General features: G+C 50.8%; 1 protein-coding gene across 1 annotated transcript in view; it reads left to right on the forward strand.

Annotated features, from left to right (window-relative positions):
- Positions 1-18928, forward strand: part of LOC119951012 (rootletin-like) — a 71795-nt gene that overhangs the window by 45381 nt on the left and 7486 nt on the right. Inside the window, exons 11-21 of the mRNA XM_038774045.1 lie at positions 4654-4847; positions 4953-5080; positions 7269-7438; positions 7557-7736; positions 10112-10246; positions 11109-11252; positions 12516-12754; positions 14785-14944; positions 15640-15798; positions 15938-16319; positions 17141-17289. Coding sequence (XP_038629973.1) covers positions 4654-4847; positions 4953-5080; positions 7269-7438; positions 7557-7736; positions 10112-10246; positions 11109-11252; positions 12516-12754; positions 14785-14944; positions 15640-15798; positions 15938-16319; positions 17141-17289 — 2040 coding nt within the window. The remainder of the gene's footprint in view (positions 1-4653; positions 4848-4952; positions 5081-7268; positions 7439-7556; positions 7737-10111; positions 10247-11108; positions 11253-12515; positions 12755-14784; positions 14945-15639; positions 15799-15937; positions 16320-17140; positions 17290-18928) is intronic.

The following is an 18928-nucleotide window of genomic DNA, read 5'->3' on the forward strand; positions in this document are numbered from 1 at the left end:
TTATCCAGAAAGCGGTACAATCACACCACTATCGTCCTTGGCGGCTCGCCCACTTGCGGCCTCCACATCAGTGCCGTGAGCGCTCGGTCGACCTCCAGGGGCCAGTGAAAGGCCCCCTCCCCATCAGCTTCTTCCAACATTTTGGCCATGTACGTTCCAGCCTCCACACCTTCGATCCCTATGCTCCTCGGGTTTTGTCTTTTGGAACGATTCTCCAGATCCTCCACCATCTCCAGTGTCTTTGGGTCTCTAGAATCACCCCCACCTCGGCTACCAACGAGGCCAAACTGCTCCTTGTGCTCCCCCACCGCCTCCTCCACTTTCTGGAATTGCAGCCTTCGCTTGACTCTCAATGCCTGCTTAGATCGGTTCCACCACCTTGGCCAGGTCTTCCAGGGCCTCCTTCCTCTGCTGACAGAACTTTGTGTTCAGAAACCCCACTAGCTGCTCCGTTGACCACTGGGCAGTGGAACAGCTCCCTTGCAGTCTGCAATCTTATCCTGTGGCGCACCAGGAAGACTCTCCTGTTCCATCAGCTCCTTTCTCCTCACCCCACTGCTAGTTCATGGATCCATCCACCAGCTACACCAGAGGAGTCACACCTTCTACAGTCGCTCCTACTCCTCTTGCCATCAAATACTTCACCTGTCGGGTGGGGAAAAGACCAAAAAAAACCACATTGTGCGGGAGCCACAAATTGTGGAAGCACTCACTCCATGGCCGCCACCGGAAGTCGTTGGTGTTTCTCAATGTTGTGGTTGTTGTTGCATTTGTTGGTGTTTGTCAATGTTGAGGTTGTCATTGAATTTGTTGATGATTTTCATTATTGAGGTTATTGTTGAATTTGTTGGTGTTTTTCAATGTTGAGGTTGTTGTTGAATTTGATGGTGTTTGTCAATGTTGAAGTTGTTGTTGCATTTGTTGGTGTTTGTCAATGTTGAGGTTGTTGTTGAATTTGTTGATGATTTTCATTATTGAGGTTATTGTTGAATTTGTTGGTGTTTTTCAATGTTGAGGTTGTTGTTGAATTTGATGGTGTTTGTCAATGTTGAAGTTGTTGTTGAATTTGTTGGTGTTTGTCAATGCTGAGGTTGTGGAATTTGTTGGTGTTTGTCAATGTTGAGGTTGTTGAATTTGTTGGTGTTTGTCAATGTTGTGATTGTTGTTGGATTTGTTTTTGTTTCTCAATGTTGAGGTTGTTGTTGATTTTGGTGTTTTCAATGTTGAGGCTGTTGAATTTGTTGCTGTTTTTCAATGTTGAGCTTGTTTTTGAATTTATTGGTGTTTTTGAATGTTAAGGTTGTTGGTGAATTTGTTGGAGTTTGTCAATGTTAAGGTTGTTGTTGAATTTGTTGGTGTTTTTCAATGCTGAGGTTGTTGAATTTGTTGGTGTTTTTCAATGCTGAGGTTGTTGAATTTGTTGCCGTTTTTCAATGCTGAGGTTGTTGAATTTGTTGGTGTTTGTCAAAGTTGAGATTGCTGTTGGATTTGTTCTTGTTTCTCAATGTTTTTTTTAAATAAATTTAGATTACCCAATCATTTTTTCCAATTAAGGGGCAATTTAGCGTGGCCAATCCACCTACTCTGCACATTTTTGGGTTGTGGGGGCGAAACCCACGCAGATACGGGGAGAATGTGCAAACTCCACACGGACAGTGACCCAGAGCCGGGATCGAACCTGGCTCCTCAGCGCCGTGAGGCGGTTGTGCTAACCACTAGGCCACCGTGCTGCCCTTTTTGTTTCTCAATGTTGAGGTTGTTGTTGATTTTGGTGTTTGTCAATGTTGTGATTGTTGTTGGATTTGTTTTTGTTTCTCAATGTTGAGGTTGTTGTTGATTTTGGTGTTTTCAATGTTGAGGCTGTTGAATTTGTTGCTGTTTTTCAATGTTGAGCTTGTTTTTGAATTTATTGGTGTTTTTGAATGTTAAGGTTGTTGGTGAATTTGTTGGAGTTTGTCAATGTTAAGGTTGTTGTTGAATTTGTTGGTGTTTTTCAATGCTGAGGTTGTTGAATTTGTTGGTGTTTTTCAATGCTGAGGTTGTTGAATTTGTTGCCGTTTTTCAATGCTGAGGTTGTTGAATTTGTTGGTGTTTGTCAAAGTTGAGATTGCTGTTGGATTTGTTCTTGTTTCTCAATGTTTTTTTTAAATAAATTTAGATTACCCAATCATTTTTTCCAATTAAGGGGCAATTTAGCGTGGCCAATCCACCTACTCTGCACATTTTTGGGTTGTGGGGGCGAAACCCACGCAGATACGGGGAGAATGTGCAAACTCCACACGGACAGTGACCCAGAGCCGGGATCGAACCTGGCTCCTCAGCGCCGTGAGGCGGTTGTGCTAACCACTAGGCCACCGTGCTGCCCTTTTTGTTTCTCAATGTTGAGGTTGTTGTTGATTTTGGTGTTTTCAATGTTGAGGCTGTTGTCAAATTTGTTGGTGTTTTTAAATGTTGAGGTTATTGTTAAATTTGTTGGTGTTTTTCAATGTTGATGTTGTTGCTGAATGTATTGGTGTTTGTCAATGTTGAGGCTGTTGTTGAATTTGTTGGTGTTTTTCAATGTTGAGGCTGTTGTTGAATTTGTTGGTGTTTTTCAATGTTGAGGTTGTTGAATTTGTTGGTGTTGGTCAATGTTGAGGTTGTTGAATTTGTTGGTGTTGGTCAATGTTGAGGTTGTTGTTGAATTTGTTGGTGTTATTTGTTTGTGTTTGTCAATGTTGAGGTTGTTGAATTTGTTGGTGTTTGTCAATGTTGAGGTTGTTGTTGAATTTGTTGGTGCTTTTCAATGTTGAGGTTTTTGTTGAATTTTTGGTGTTTTTCAATGTTGAGGTTGTTGTTGAATTTGTTGAAGTTTTTTCAATGTTGAAGTTGTTGAATTCCTTTGTGTTTTTCAATGTTGTGGTTGTTGTTGAATTTGTTGGTGTTTCTCAATGTTGAGGTTGTTGTTGAATTCGTTTTTCAATGTTGAATATAAGAACATAAGAACTAGGAGCAGGAGTAGTCCATCTGGCCCCTCGAGCCTGCTCCACCATTCAATGAGATCACGGCTGATCTTTTGTGGACTCAGCTCCACTTTCCGGCCCGATCACCATAACTCTTAATCCCTTTATTCTTCAAAAAACGATATCTTTACCTTAAAAACATTTAATGAAGGAGCCTCAACTGCTTCACTGGGCAAGGAATTCCATAGATTCACAACCCTTTGGGTGAAGAAGTTCCTCCTAAACTCAGTCCTAAATCTACTTCCCCTTATTTTGAGGCTATGCCCCCTACTTCTGCTTTCACCCGCCAGTGGAAACACCCTGCCTGCATCTATCCTATCTATTCCCTTCATAATTTTATATGTTTCTATAAGATCCCCCCGCATTCTTCTAAATTTCAACGAGTACAGTCCCAGTCTACTCAACCTCGCCTCGTAATCTAACCCCTTCAGCTCTGGGATTAAGCTAGTGAATCTCCTCTGCACACCCTCCAGTGCCAGTATGTCCTTTCTCAAGTAAGGAGACCAACACTGAACACAATACTCCAGGTGTGGCCTCACTAACACCTTATACAATTGCAGCATAACCTCCCTAGTCTTAAACTCCATCCCTCTAGCAATGAAGGACAACATTCCATTTGCCTTCTTAATCACCTGTTGCACCTGTAAACCACCTTTCTGTGACTCATACACTAGCACACCCAGGTCTCTCTGCACAGCAGCATGCTTTAATGTATTATCATTTAAATAATAATCCTGTTTGCTGTTATTCCTACCAAAATGGATAACCTCACATTTGCCAACATTGTATTCCATCTGCCAGACCCTAGCCCATTCACTTAACGTATCCAAATCCATGTGCAGACTTCCAGTATCCAGTATGTTGTTGAATATGATGATGTTTGTCAATGTTTGGGTTGTTGTTGAATTTGTTAGCGTTTTTCAATGTAGAGGCTTTTGGTGTTTTTCAATATTGAGGTTGTTGTTGAATTTGTTGGTGTTTTTCAATATTGAGATTGTTGTTAAATTCGTTGGTGTTTTTCAATTTTGAGGTTTTTGTTGAATTTGTTGGTGTTTTTCAATGTTGAGGATGTTGTTGAATTTGTTGGTGTTTTTCAATGTTGAGGTTGTTGTTGAATTTTTTGGTGTTTGTCAATGTTGAGGTTGTTGTTGAATTTGTTGGTGTTTCTCAATGTCGAGGTTGTTGCTGGATTTCGTGGTGTTTTTTAATGTTGAGGTTGTTGTTGAATTTGTTGGTCTTTTTCAATGTTGAGGTTGTCGTTGAATTTGTTGGTCTTTTTCAATGTTGAGGATGTTGAATTTGTTGGTGTTTCTCAATGTCGAGGTTGTTGCTGGATTTTGTGGTGTTTTTTAATATTGAGGTTGTTGTTGAATTTGTTGGTCTTTTTCAATGTTGAGGATGTTGTTGAATTTGTTGGTCTTTTTCAATGTTGAGGTTGACGTTGAATTTGTTGGTCTTTTTCAATGTTGAGGATGTTGAATTTGTTGGCGTTTTTGAATGTCGAGGTTGTTGTTGAATTTGTTGGTGTTTTTCAATGTTGAGATTGTTGTTCAAATTTTTTGTGTTTTTCAATGTTGAGGTTGTTGATGAATTTGTTGGTGTTTTTTTAAAATCAATTCTCCGTTACTATCTCTCCTCCCCTCTGCTATAGGCCACAAGGGAGAGGACATCACTCACCAACGATCTACGGGAGGCGCAGAGCGGTCTGTGTGCTCAGACTGACCTCCTGAGCCGGAGGGAGCGGGAGATGCAGACACTGGCCCGAGAGAAGGCAGCCATTGAGGTCCAATTGGCCAGTGTGAACAGGGAGAGGCAGAACGCCATTGCCGAGCTCACGGAACTGAGGTAACCTGTCCCATTGGGAAGCCTCTCGGAAAGGTCACCGTTAACATCTCTCTAACACCTTCAAACCTTTTCTCTCTCTCCTCCCTTCTCCCGGCCTTGTTCCAGGAATGCGAAGGAGGTTTTGGAGGGCAACCTCTTCGAAGGCACAAAGCGGGCCTCCGAGATGGACTGCAGCCTCCAGCAACTTGAGTCCCAAGTTGGAGTTCTGCAGGAGGTCAAGAAATCCTTGCAAGGTGAGCTACAGCATTGCCTGGGGCCATGGCGGTGGTGGAGGCTGTAGTGATTCTGTATGTATATATGATCAGACTGTTAAGCAAGTACAGGCAATCGAACACTAGATGGCCACACTATCAGGACCTATTAAAAGGTTTTCCCCTCTTTCCTAGTGGAGAGTGTGTCAGGAGTGCAGAAAGTAGAGAACTAGAGAGACAGTTAGAGAGAAGAGGTTAATAGATATCAGCATATAGCACTATCTTGTTTAATGTACAGTTATTTATTTGTTTGCTGGTTCAGTGTTAAGAAAAAAGAACTCACGAGATTATTTTTTATTACTCATTAAAGTACTTTATCATCACTGGAATTTCAGCAACTTGGCTAGACAAAAAGAGTAATATATATATTACAATATCGTAATATAACAGAGGCCTCCTGATCGGGGAAGAGGACGAAGGTTACGGAGATCAGAACGCTGCACAGTGCTCCGAGTGTGGTCTAACCGAGGATACGGAAACCAGAATTGTGCACGGTGCTCCCAGTGTGGTCTAACCGAGGGATACGGAGACCAGAACTGTGCACGGTGCTCAGAATGTTGTCTAACCGAGGGACACAGAGACCAAAACTGTGCACGGGCTTCGAGTGTGGTCTAACCCAAGGGATACGGAGAACAGAACTGAGCACGTGCTCCTAGTGTGGTCTAACCAAGGGACACTGAGACCAGAACTGTGCACAGTGCTCCGTGTGGCCTAACCAAGGGTTACGGAGACCGGAACCGTGCACGGTGCTCAGAATGTGGTCTAACCGAGGGACACAGAGAACAGAACTGTGCACGGTGCTCTGAATGTGGTCTAACCGAGGGACACAGAGACCAGAACTGTGCACAGTGCTCCTAGTGTGGTCTAACCAAGGGACACTGAGACAGAACTGTGCACAGTGCTCTGAGTGTAGCCTAACTGAGGGATACGGAGACCAGAACGGTGCACAGAGCTCAGAGAGGGTCTCACGGTCGCATGGTGGTTAGCATCAATGCTTCACAGCTCCAGGGTCCCAGGTTCGATTCCTGGCTGGGTCACTGTCTATGTGGAGTCTGCACGTCCTCCCTGTGTGTGCGTGGGTTTCCTCCGGGTGCTCCGGTTTCCTCCCACAGTCCAAAGATGTGCGGGTTAGGTGGATTGGCCATTCTAAATTGCCCGTAGTGTAAGGTTAATGGGGGGTTTGTTGGGATACGGGTAACGTGGGTTTAAGTAGGGTGATCATTGCTCGGCACAACATCGAGGGCCGAAGGGCCTGTTCTGTGCTGTACTGTTCTATAGAGTGGTTTAAGCCAAAGTAATATAACCATTTTGAAAGTGGTTTCATCACCCACTCCTAAACCAACATTGTCTCTCTCTCTCTTTCTGTCTCTGTATCGCTCTGTCTCTCTCTCTCTCTTTATTTGTCTCTCTCTCTTGATCTCTTTCTCTCAATGTCTCTCTCACTCTCCCTCTCTCTTCTGTCTGTCTCTTTCTCTCTCTCTATTTGCCTCTCTCTGTCTCTTTCTCTGTCTGTCTCCCTCACGTTCTCTGTCACTCTCTCTGTCTGCATCTCTCTGTCTCGCTCGCTCTGGCTCTCTCTGTGTTTGTCTCTCTCTCGCCCTCTGTGTTGCTCTGTCTCTCTCTCTCGCTCTGTCTCTCTGTGTTTGTCTCTCTGTTTCTCTTGCTCTGTCTCTCTCTCTCCGTTTGTCTCGCTCTCTCTCGCTCTGTCTCTCTCTCTCCGTCTTTGTCTCTCTGTCTCTCTCACTCTGTCTTTCTCTGTCTCTCTGTCTTTGATTCTCTGTCTCTCACTGTCTCTCTCGCTTTATCTGTCTCTGTCTGTGTATGCCTCTCTCTATCTCTCTCTCATTCTCTCTCTCTCTGTCACTCTGTCTCTCTCTCTCTGTCTCTCTCGTTCCTTCTCTCTCTGTCTCTGTCTCTCTCTGTCTCTCTTGCTCTGTCTCTCTCTGTCTGTCTGTCTCTCTCTCTCTGTTTGTCTCGCTCTGTCTCTCTCTCTCTCTCGCTCTGCCTCTCTTTGTCTCTCTCGTTCCTTCTCTCTCTGTCTCTGTCTCTCTTGCTCTGTCTCTCTCTGTCTGTCTGTCTGTCTCTCTCTCTGTTTGTCTCGCTCTGTCTCTCTCTCTCTCGCTCTGCCTCTCTTTGTCTCTCTCGCTCTGCGTCTCTCTCTCTGTCCCAGGTGAGCTGAATAGACTGCGAGGGGACCTGGCCGAGCAGAAGGAGGTCAGCAATCTGGAGAAGGGGGCTCTGCATAGGAAGCTGAGCCAGAGCGCGCGGGATTCGGAGCGAGTGCTCCTTGCTGCCCGGGAGGCGCACGCACGGGAGCTGGAGCGCCTCCATGAGGAGAAGGTGAGCTCTGCGAGCACGTCTGTCCATCCCTCCCACCCAGTGCATGAGTGCGTATGCATCAGTGAGTGTCCTGTCCCTCTCTCACACTCAACATTATCTTCTCCTCCATCTCTCCCAGAGGGCTTTGCAGCTCAAGATGGCGGGCGAACAGACAGAGGCCTTGTCCCAACTCCGGCGGGAGCTGGAGGAGGCGACGGAACGGCACGAACGTCTGCGCGAGGAGCTGATGCAAACCATCACCAGCCTCCAGCAGGAGAGGGAACACTTGCTACTCGTGTCCGAGAACAATAAACAGAAGGTAGGGAAGAGAGGAGGGAGTTTGAGACCACATTGGGATTGTGTACAGTGGGAGTGAACGGGAAGGGGTTTGGGTCCATTGGGATTGTGTACAGTGCGAGTGAACGGGAAGGGGTTTGGGTCCATTGGGATTGTGTACAGTGGGGGTGAATGGGAAGGGGTTTGGGTCCATTGGGATTGTGTACAGTGGGAGTGAACGGGAAGGGGTTTGGGTCCATTGGGATTGTGTACAGTGGGGGTGAACGGGAAGGGGTTTGGGTCCATTGGGATTGTGTACAGTGCGAGTGAACGGGAAGGGGTTTGGGTCCATTGGGATTGTGTACAGTGGGAGTGAACGGGAAGGGGTTTGGGCCCATTGGGATTGTGTACAGTGGCAGTGAAAGTGAAGGGGTTTGGGTCCATTGGGATTGTGTACAGTGGGAGTGAACGGGAAGGGGTTTGGGTCCATTGGGATTGTGTACAATGGGAGTGAACGGGAAGGGGTTTGGGTCCATTGGGATTGTGTACAGTGGGAGTGAACGGGAAGGGGTGTGGGTCCATTGGGATTGTGTACAGTGGGAGTGAACGGGAAGGGGTTTGGGCCCATTGGGATTGTGTACAGTGGCAGTGAAAGTGAAGGGGTTTGGGTCCATTGGGATTGTGTACAGTGCGAGTGAACGGGAAGGGATTTGGGTCCATTGGGATTGTGTACAGTGGGAGTGAATGTAAGGGGTTTGGGTCCATTGGGATTGTGTACAGTGGGAGTGAACGGGAAGGGGTTTGGGTCCATTGGGATTGTGTACAGTGGGAGTGAACGGGAAGGCGTTTGGGTCCATTGGGATTGTGTACAGTGGGGGTGAACGGGAAGGGGTTTGGGTCCATTGGGATTGTGTACAGTGCGAGTGAACGGGAAGGGGTTTGGGTCCATTGGGATTGTGTACAGTGGGAGTGAACGGGAAGGGGTTTGGGTCCATTGGGATTGTGTACAGTGGGAGTGAACGGGAAGGGGTTTGGGCCCATTGGGATTGTGTACAGTGGCAGTGAAAGTGAAGGGGTTTGGGTCCATTGGGATTGTGTACAGTGGGAGTGAACGGGAAGGGGTTTGGGTCCATTGGGATTGTGTACAATGGGAGTGAACGGGAAGGGGTTTGGGTCCATTGGGATTGTGTACAGTGGGAGTGAATGGGAAGGGGTTTGGGTCCATTGGGATTGTGTACTGTGGGAGCGAACTGGAAGGGGTTTGGGTCCATTGGGATTGTGTACAGTGGAAGTGAATAGGAAGGGGTTTGGGTCCATTGGGATTGTCTACAGTGGGAGTAAACGGGAAGGGGTTTGGGTCCATTGGGATTGTGTACAACGGGAGTGAACGGGAAGTGGTTTGGGTCCATTGGGATTGTGTACAACGGGAGTGAACGGGAAGTGGTTTGGGTCCATTGGGATTGTGTACAATGGGAGTGAACGGGAAGGGGTTTGGGTCCATTGGCATTGTGTACAGTGGGAGTGAATGGGAAGGGGTTTGGGTCCATTGGGATTGTGTACAGTGGGAGTGAACGGGAAGGGGTTTGGGTCCATTGGGATTGTGTACAGTGGAAGTGAACGGGAAGGGGTTTGGGTCCATTGGGATTGTGCAGAGTAGGAGTGAATGGGAAGGGGTTTGGGTCCATTGGGATTGTGTAGAATAGGAGTGAATGGGAAGGGGTTTGGGTCCATTGGGATTGCGAACAATGAGAGTGAACGGGAAGTGGTTTGGGTCCATTGGGATTGTGTACAGTGGGAGTGAATGGGAAGGGGTTTGGGTCCATTGGGATTGTGTACAATGGGAGTGAACGGGAAGGGGTTTGGGACCATTGGGATTGTGTACAGTGGGAGTGAACGGAAAGGGGTTTGGGTCCATTGGGATTGTGTACATTGGGAGTGAACGGGAAGGGGTTTGGGTCCATTGGGGTTGTGTAGTGGGAGTGAACGGGAAGGGGTTTGGGTCCACTGGCATTGTGTACAACGGGAGTGAACGGGAAGTGGTTTGGGTCCATTGGGATTGTGTACAACGGGAGTGAACGGGAAGTGGTTTGGGTCCATTGGGATTGTGTACAATGGGAGTGAACGGGAAGGGGTTTGGGTCCATTGGAATTGTGTACAGTGGGAGTGAACGGGAAGGGGTTTGGGTCCATTGGGATTGTGTACAGTGGGAGTGAACGGGAAGGGGTTTGGGTCCATTGGGATTGTGTACAGTGGGAGTGAACGGGAAGGGGTTTGGGTCCATTGGGATTGTGTACAGTGGGAGTGAACGGGAAGGGGTTTGGGTCCATTGGCATTGTGTACAATGGGAGTGAACGGGAAGGGGTTTGGGTCCATTGAGATTGTATCTGTACATTCTAACCTGTACCTTTTTGGATATAGCACTGCTCAGAGCAGGCAGAGGAAATGGCTCTCCTGGTTAAGAAGCTTAATGACACTCAGCTCCATCTCACCACTGCGCAGGAGGAGCTGGAGAATCAGAGAAAAGAAGTCAACAGGGTGAAGGAGCAGGCACAGGTAAAAATAGGTCATTCACCGTAACTAACAGCAGCCGACTTAAAACTCTGATGTAACATCGAGTCAACTAGGCATTTATTAGGGGAGGTGACAATACACTTGGTGGTGTAACCGAGGGATATGGAGACCAAAACTGTTCACGTGCTCCTGGTGTGATCTAACCGAGGGATACGGAGACCGGAACTGTGCACGGTGCTCAGAGTGTGGTCTAACCGAGGGATACGGAGACCGGAACTGTACACGGTGCTCGGAGTGTGGTCTAACCGAGTGATACAGAGACCAGAACTGTGCACGGTGCTCGGAGTGTGGTCTAACCGAGTGATACAGAGACCAGAACTGTGCATGGTGCCCCGAGTGTGGCCTAACTGAGGGATATGGAGATCAGAGCTGTGCATGGTTTTCCGAGTGTGGTCTAACCAAGGGATATAGAGATCAAAACTGCGCATGGTGCTCCGAATGTAGTCTAACCGAGGCATACAGAAACCAGAACTGTGCATGGTGCTCCGAGTGTCGTCTAACCGAGGTATACGGAGACCAGAGCTGTGCATAGTGCCTCGAGTGTGGTCTTACTGAGGGATACGGAGATCTGAACTGCGCATGGTTCTCCGAGTGTAGTCTCACTGAGTTTACTGTTTGAACCTTATTGGATGAATCCTTACTTCATGGCTTCCTAAACCCGTGTTAATACTTCCAGGCCGCGATGTTTCCCTGCCGCTGTATCTCTCTGTTCCTGTACCCTGTTTAGTTCTTAACCTTTCTAAGCCTTGTTTGGCGATGTAGTTTTTATCTCTTTGTGTACTGACCCTCTCCCTTTCCTCCTACTCCCCCTCCGCACCTCTCTCCGCCCCCTCCATCCTTCCAGTCCACCCTCAGTGATCTGACCTTGGACTTAAAGGAGACACAGTCCCAGCTGGGCGAGGCAGAGGCCGAATGTGAGCGACTGCTCGCCAGCGCCAAGGAGCAGGGCGAGCAGCAGGAGGTCGAGCGCAAGGCCGTGGAGAGGGAGGTGAGGAGAGCCTTATGGGGGCGCGGTAGCCAAAGGCGGCCAAATCCTTGAAAGTCCATCCCTGTCTCATTTGATTGATGGTGCATTCCTCCCCCTCCTCCCCACCCAACCTATTACGTTATTATGGACTCTTCCGTAATCCAGATTTCCCTCCTCTCGCCACACCTCCCCCCATCTACATCATGGACCATTCCTTGTCCAGAGTTTCCACCCCGGGTTATATAATGTATCATTCCATTTTCAGCTTCATCTATATAATGGACCATCTCAATCTCTCCCCCAATTTGTATAATAGACCATTCCATATCCAGAGGTCCCCCCCCCCCCCCCCCCGTATAATGGATCATTCCATTTTCAGAGCTTTCCCCCTGCCCATCTATATAGTGGACCTTTCAGAGTCCAGAGCTCCCGCCATCTGTACAATAGACCATTCCATTTTCAAAGCTTACCCCGCCATCTGTAGAACGGACAGTTCCTTCTCCATAGCTAACATCCCCCCCCCCCCCCCCCCCATCAAAATCTGGCTAACGATCTGCTCCACAAGTCAAATCCCACCACCATCCCCTCCTGCACCCTTTGGTGGAACAATCCCCATCTACGTAATGGGCCGTTCGGCCTGTAAACCACCTACCTCCTATTTAACGAAGCGAACATCCCCGCCAGATAATAGAGTACTCTGTGCCGGGAGTTCCCCTGTCACTTCCATAGTGAACCATTCCAGAAGTAGAACCCACTTCCCTCCCCTGCTCCCCCCCCCCCCCCCCCCCCCCCCCCAATGCCTCACCATTTAATGGACCGTTCCACCAAAAATGGAACAGACCAGAGGGCAAAGGTCCTCCCACACCGCGCTACCCCACCACCCCTCCTGTAGAGTGGAGTGCTCCTTCCGGCACCCTTCCCCTACCCCACTCTCTCAAATATCCCCCAAACCCCCTCAACCTTGTGTCCACCCAGTGGCCCTTTGAGACTCGGTGGCTTCGCCCTCTCACCTCAGAGTGGAAAGTCTTACATGGATCACATAGTCGAGAACCTTCTTTCCTACTTGGCAAACGCGAGGCAGCCAAGAGTCACCTGCCCCCCCCCCCCCTCCCACCTGCGGTCGAGAGAGGAGTGAGGGAGGTAGGTCGATAGGAGAGAAGGGAGCGAGGGGAAGACTACCGCATTGAGGGAAGACAGCTGCGGGAGGCTATTCAGCCACGGGGGTGGGCGGGGGGGAAGAGTACATTCCTGCACTCGGTGACACAAGCTCTGATTGATCGGCAGTTGGTGGAGGTCAAAGCCCAGCAGGCAGTTCTGGAGGACACACAGGAGGGGCTGAGGCGGGAGCTTTCCCAACTCCAGCAGGAGCGCGAGGGGCTGGAGGAGGCCAGGCGGATGGCAGAAAGGGAGGTCTCAGATTGGAAGAGAGCAGAGGGCGAACAGCGTGCAGAAAGGCAGATGGCGGAGCAGCTGAACGGGGAAATTCGCCAGGACGTGCGTCGTTTGGAGTCCGAGAAAATCAGGTACCGACCCTTTGTCCCCAACGTGCTCTCAGCAAAAAATGCTTGGAACAAGAGAATGCGTAGCACTCTTGGAGGGTCAGTACTGAGGGGGCGCCACACTGTCAGAGAGTCAGTACTGAGGGAGCGCCGCACTGTCAGAGGGTCAGTACTGAAGGAGTGCTGCATTGTCACAGGGTCAGTACTGAGGGAGCGCCGCACTGTCTGAGGGTCAGTACTGAGGGAGTGCTGCACTGTCAGAGGGTCAGTACTGAGGGAGTGCTGCACTGTCGGAGGGTCAGTACTGAGGGACTGGCGCACTGTCAGAGGGTCAGTACTGAGGGAGCGCTGCACTGTCAGAGGGTCAGTACTGAGGGAGCGCCGCACTGTCTGAGGGTCAGTACTGAGGGAGTGCTGCACTGTCAGAGGGTCAGTACTGAGGGAGTGCTGCACTGTCGGAGGGTCAGTACTGAGGGACTGGCGCACTGTCAGAGGGTCAGTACTGAGGGAGTGCTGCACTGTCAGAGGGTCAGTACTGAGGGAGCGCCGCACTGTCGGAGGGTCAGTACTGAGGGACTGCCGCACTGTCGGAGGGTCAGTACTGAGGGAGTGCTGCACTGTCAGAGGGTCAGTACTGAGGGAGTGCCGCACTGTCAAAGGGTCAGTACTGTGGGATTGCCGCACTGTCAGAGGGTCAGTACTGAGGGAGTGCCGCACTGTCAGAGGGTCAGGACTGAGGGTGTGCCACACTGTCAGAGGATCAGTACTGAGGGAGTGCCGCACTGTCGGAGAGTCAGTACTACGGAGTGTCGCACTGTCAGAGGGTCCGTTCTGAGGGAGTGCTGCACTGTCAGAGGGTCAGTACTGAGGGAGCGCCGCACTGTCAGAGGGTCGCATGAGGGAGAGTTAGTACTACGGAGTGCCGCACTGTCGTACGGTCAGTACTGAGGGAGTGCAGCACTGTCGGAGAGTCAGTACTACGGAGTGTCGCACTGTCAGAGGGTCAGTACTGAGGGAGTACTGCACTGTCAGAGGGTCAGTACTGAGGGTGTGCCGCACTGTCAGAGGATCAGTACTGAGGGAGTGCCGCACTGTCGGAGAGTCAGTACTACGGAGTGTCGCACTGTCAGAGGGTCCGTTCTGAGGGAGTGCTGCACTGTCAGAGGGTCAGTACTGAGGGAGCGCCGCACTGTCAGAGGGTCGCATGAGGGAGAGTTAGTACTACGGAGTGCCGCACTGTCGGACGGTCAGTACTGAGGGAGTGCTGCACTGTCAGAGGGTCAGTACTGAGGGAGTGCAGCACTGTCAGAGGGTCAGTACTGAGGGAGTGCCGCACTGTCGGACGGTCAGTACTGAGGGAGTGATGCACTGTCAGAGGATCAGTATTGAGGAGTGCCGCACTGTCAGAGGGTCAGTACTGAGGGAATAATGCACTGCCAGAGGGTCAGTACTGAGGGGGTGCCGCACTGTCAGAGGATCAGTACTGAGGGAGTGCCGCACTGTCGGAGAGTCAGTACTATGGAGTCCCGCACTGTCGGAGGGTCAGTACTGAGGGAGTACTGCACTGTCAGAGGGCCAGTACTGAGGGAGTGCTGCACTGTCAGAGGGTCAGTACTAAGGGAGGGCCGCACTGTCGGAGAGTCAGTACTACGGAGTGCCGCACTGTCAGACGGTCAGTACTGAGGGAGTTCCGCATTGTCAGAATGTCAGTATTGAGGGAGAGGCGCACTGTCGTAAGGTCAGTACTGAGGGAGCGCCGCACTGTTAGAGGGTCAGTACTGAGGGAGCGCTGCACTGTCAGAGGGTCAGTACTGAGGGAGTGCTGCACTGTCAGAGGGTCAGTACTGAGGGAGTGCTGCACTGTCAGAGGGTCAGTACTGAGGGAGTGCTGCACTGTCAGAGGGTCAGTACTGAGGGAGTGCCACACTGTCAGAGGGTCAGTACTGAGAGAGTGCCGCACTGACGGATGGTCAGTATTGAGGGAGCTGCGCACTGTCGGAGGGTCAGTACTAACTAAAGAAATACTTTCCCTGCTCCTGCCCTGCCCCCCATAGCCTCAAACTCGCCGTCGAGGAGAAGGACTCGAAGATTGGGGTCCTTGAGGAGACCAAGGCCGCAAGCCAGGCCGAGGTGGCGGAACTGAGGAGCAGCCTCCTTGAAGTCGAGAGGTCAAGGTTGGAAGGTCGACGCGAGATTCAGGAGTTGCACCGGCAGGTTGGGCCCTATACTATTTTGTGGGCGAAAGGGTGCCGGGGGATGGGACCTGAGGAAGTTAACCTGTTGCATTATTGTGGGGGGGGGGGGGGCTTGGTGGGCTACTGCGGGAAATGAGGTCTGCACATATCCATGACTCCTAACCATGAGACCATAAGATATAGGAGCAGAATTAGGCCACTTGGCCCATCGAGTCTGCTCCGCCATTCAATCATGGCTGATATTTTCTCATCCCCATTCTCCTGCCTTCTCCCACATCCCCTGATCCCCTTATTAATCAAGAACCTATCTATCTCTGTCTTAAAGACACTCAGTGATTTGGCCTCCACAGCATCCTGCGGCAAAGAGATCCACAGATTCACCCCCCCTCTGGCTGAAGAAATTCCTCCTCATCTCAGTTTTAAAGGATTGTCCCTTTAATCTGAGATTGTGTCCTCTGGTTCTAATTTTTCTGACAAGTGGAAACATCATCTCTACGTCCACTCTATCCAGGCCTCGCAGTATCCTGTAAGTTTCAATAAGATCCCCTCTCATCCTTCTAAACTCCAACAAGTACAGACCCAGAGTCCTCAACCGTTCCTCATACGACAAACTCTACATTGCAGGGATTATTCTTGTGAACCTCCTGTGGACCCTTTCCAAGGCCAGATGCAGGGTCCAAACTGCTAACGCACACCCTCTCTCTCTCTTGGCAGCTGAGAACCGCCCAGGACGAGCTAGCACGGCACTCACAGGAGCTCTCGGGCATGCGTGGCTCTGCAGAGAGCCGCGAGCAGGAGCTCCGCATGGAGGCCCTCCGGCTGAGGAGGAGGATTCAAGAGATGGACGTCCAGTGCGAGGCAGCGCAGCGGCAGGTCAGGGAATGGGGAAAATAATCACGGAGAGCGGGCGGGGGACTCGAACCTGGCGAGCGCCTTGCGGAATCTGGCAGCGTACGATCTTCAAGGATCTTCTGGACTCACTTTGTTTTTTTCTCCCCCCCCCACCCGCCAGGTCTCGGAGATCCAGAGGAAGCTGCTGGAAGGCGATGCAGACCTGCGGGCGAGGGCAGACGGTCTGTCCACCGAGCTGGAGGAGGCGCGGGCCAGTGAGGGGTCCCAGCGTGAGGCGGCAGCCCGGCTGGCTGGCCAGCTGGAGGCGGAGGCTGGCAAGACGGCAACCCTGAGGCTGCAGCTCAGCAGCACGGAGGGGAGGGCCCAGGGATTGCAGGAGGGCCTGGCCAGAGCCGAGGAGGGCCGGAGGAACGCTGAGACCAAACTCCGGGCCTTGCTCTCGGCCCTGCGGCAGAGCCTGGGGCTGGGAGTTGGATGCGATGTCCCTCTGAGCCCGGACTCGAGCTGTCCTAGCCCTCTGGGATCAGCGTTCTCTGTCACAGGTCAGTGAGAAAATGGACAGAAAGCGAGTTTGGATCACTAACCAACCCCTCGATCCTGAGAGAGACAGGAAGTTTACTCTGCATCTAACCCCGTGCTGTACCTGTCCTGGGAGTGTTTGATGGGGACAGTGTAGAGGGAGCTTTACTCTGTATCTATCTCCGTGCTGTACCTGTCCTGGGAGTGTTTGATGGGGACAGTGTAGAGGGAGCTGTACTCTGTATCTAACCCCGTGCTGTACCTGTCCTGGGAGTGTTTGTTGATGGGGACAGTGTAGAGGGAGCTTTACTCTGTATCTATCCCCGTGCTGTACCTGTCCTGGGAGTGTTTGATGGGGACAGTGTAGAGGGAGCTGTACTCTGTATCTAACCCCGTGCTGTACCTGTCCTGGGAGTGTTTGTGTTTGATGGGGACAGTGTCGAGGGAGCTTTACTCTGTATCTAACCCCATGCTGAACCTGTCCTGGGAGTGTTTGATGGGGACAGTGTAGAGGGAGCTTTACTCTGTATCTAACCCTGTGCTGTACCTGTCCTGAGAGTGTTTGATGGGACAGTGTAGAGGGAGCTTTACTCTGTATCTAATCCCGTGCTGTATCTGTCCTGGGAGTGTTTGATGGGGAGAGTGTAGAGGGAGCTTTACTCTGTATCTAACCCCGTGCTGTACCTGTCCTGAGAGTGTTTGATGGGACAGTGTAGAGGGAGCTTTACTCTGTATCTAGCCCCGTGCTGTACCTGTCCTGGGAGTGTTTGATGGGGACAGTGTAGAGGGAGCTTTACTCTGTATCTAACCCTGTGCTGATCCTCTCTCTGACTCTCACCTACAGCCTCAGTACGAGCTTCCACATCATTCGAGGAGGAATTCGCTTTGCCTCTGAGTGAGAGGGAGGTGGATACTGCCGCCATCGATGTGGAGGCCGTTGAAGCTGCCCTGAAGCAGCTCCTGGAGAAGGTCTACAACTCCCAGATGGAAAAGGTAACTGTGGTGAATGTAATATGATAATTCACACTATGTCTTTGTAAGCGCAGTAGCGTTATCCGACCACTAGGGGGAGTAGCTCTGGGAATGCTCAGGAGCTTGTACAGGGCTCCACCCTTGGCTCCTCCCATGACTCCTCCCCCTAGTGGTGCTGTATAAATACCCTTGTCCAGAGTCAGACTGCAGTTCACTGAGAGTTCATCAACGGGTAACAGGCTGGCTCTGTAGTAAGTCGATTAAAGCCTCTCTTCATATCGGAAACACGTGTCTGGTGAATTGATGGTTCCATCAATTTAATCGACTTAAGAACAGTCAAGATCGATCATGGAATCAGCCCTCAAGCCTGGACGCCTGGAATGCGACCTGCAGGATGCAGAGGCTAAAGAAATCTTCTCCCACTGGCTGCGGTGCTTCAAGGCCTACCTCGCAGAAGCGAGCACAGCCAAAACGACAGAGGAACAGAAGTTGAGTCTACTGCACGTGAGGGTGAGTCACAGAATCTCTACACAACTAAACTCGGCCGGTTCATATACTGCAGCGCTAGCAGTACTCGATAAGATATATGTGAGGCCATCGGCCTCGAATGTCGGGGGTTATAGAGGCCAGCAATAGTCCCTGGAGAGCTCAGGTGGTGGTCGTTAAGACCTGGGGAAAAATTCTGCATGGTTGTCGACTATAGTCAGATCATAAATAGATTTACGCTCCTCGACGGGTATCCCCTCCCCAGGATTGCAGACATGGTAAACCAGATCGCCCAGTACCGGCTTTTTTCCACGGTGGATCTGAAGTCTGCTTACCACCAGCTCCCAATCCGCCCGGAGGACCGCCACTACACGGCATTCGAGGCCGATGGCCGCCTCTTCCATTTCCTCCGGGTCCCTTTCGGCGTCACTAATGGGGTCTCGGTGTTCCAACGAGCAATGGACCGAATGGTGGACCAGTACGGGCTGCGGGCCACGTTTCCGTACTTGGACAATGTCACCATCTGCAGCTATGACCAGCAGGACCACGACGCCAACCTCCACCGTTTTCTCCAGACGGCACAGAAACTGAATCTCACGTATAACAAGGAGAAATGCGTTTTCCGCACAACCAGACTAGCCATCCTCGGCTATGTCGTGGAAAACGGAGTCCTGGGCCCAGACCCGGACCGTATGCGCCCCCTCTTAGAACTCCCCCTCCCCCATTGCCCCAAGGCCCTCAAACGGTGCTTGGGCTTCTTCTCCTACTACGCCCAGTGGGTCCCTCAATATGCGGACAAAGCCCGCCCACTCTTTAGGACCACACGATTTCCCCTGTCAGCCGAGGCACGCCAGGCCTTCGACGGCATCAAGGAGGACATCGCCAAAGCGGTCATGCGGGCGGTGGATGAATCCACTCCATTCCAGGTTGAGAGTGACGCCTCAGAGGTAGCTCTTGCAGCCACTTTAAATCAGGCAGGGAGGCCCGTTGCATTTTTCTCCCGTACCCTATCTGCTTCAGAACTCCGACACTCCTCAGTCGAGGAAGAAGCACAAGCCATCGTGGAGGCTGTTCGTCACTGGAGGCACTACCTCGCAGGTAGGAGGTTCACCCTCATCACCGACCAAAGATCGGTTGCCTTCATGTTTGACAACTCGCAAAGGGGCAAAATTAA

This window comes from Scyliorhinus canicula, chromosome 16 (genome assembly GCF_902713615.1).
Source record: "Scyliorhinus canicula chromosome 16, sScyCan1.1, whole genome shotgun sequence".
Classification (NCBI taxonomy): Eukaryota; Metazoa; Chordata; class Chondrichthyes; order Carcharhiniformes; family Scyliorhinidae; genus Scyliorhinus; species Scyliorhinus canicula.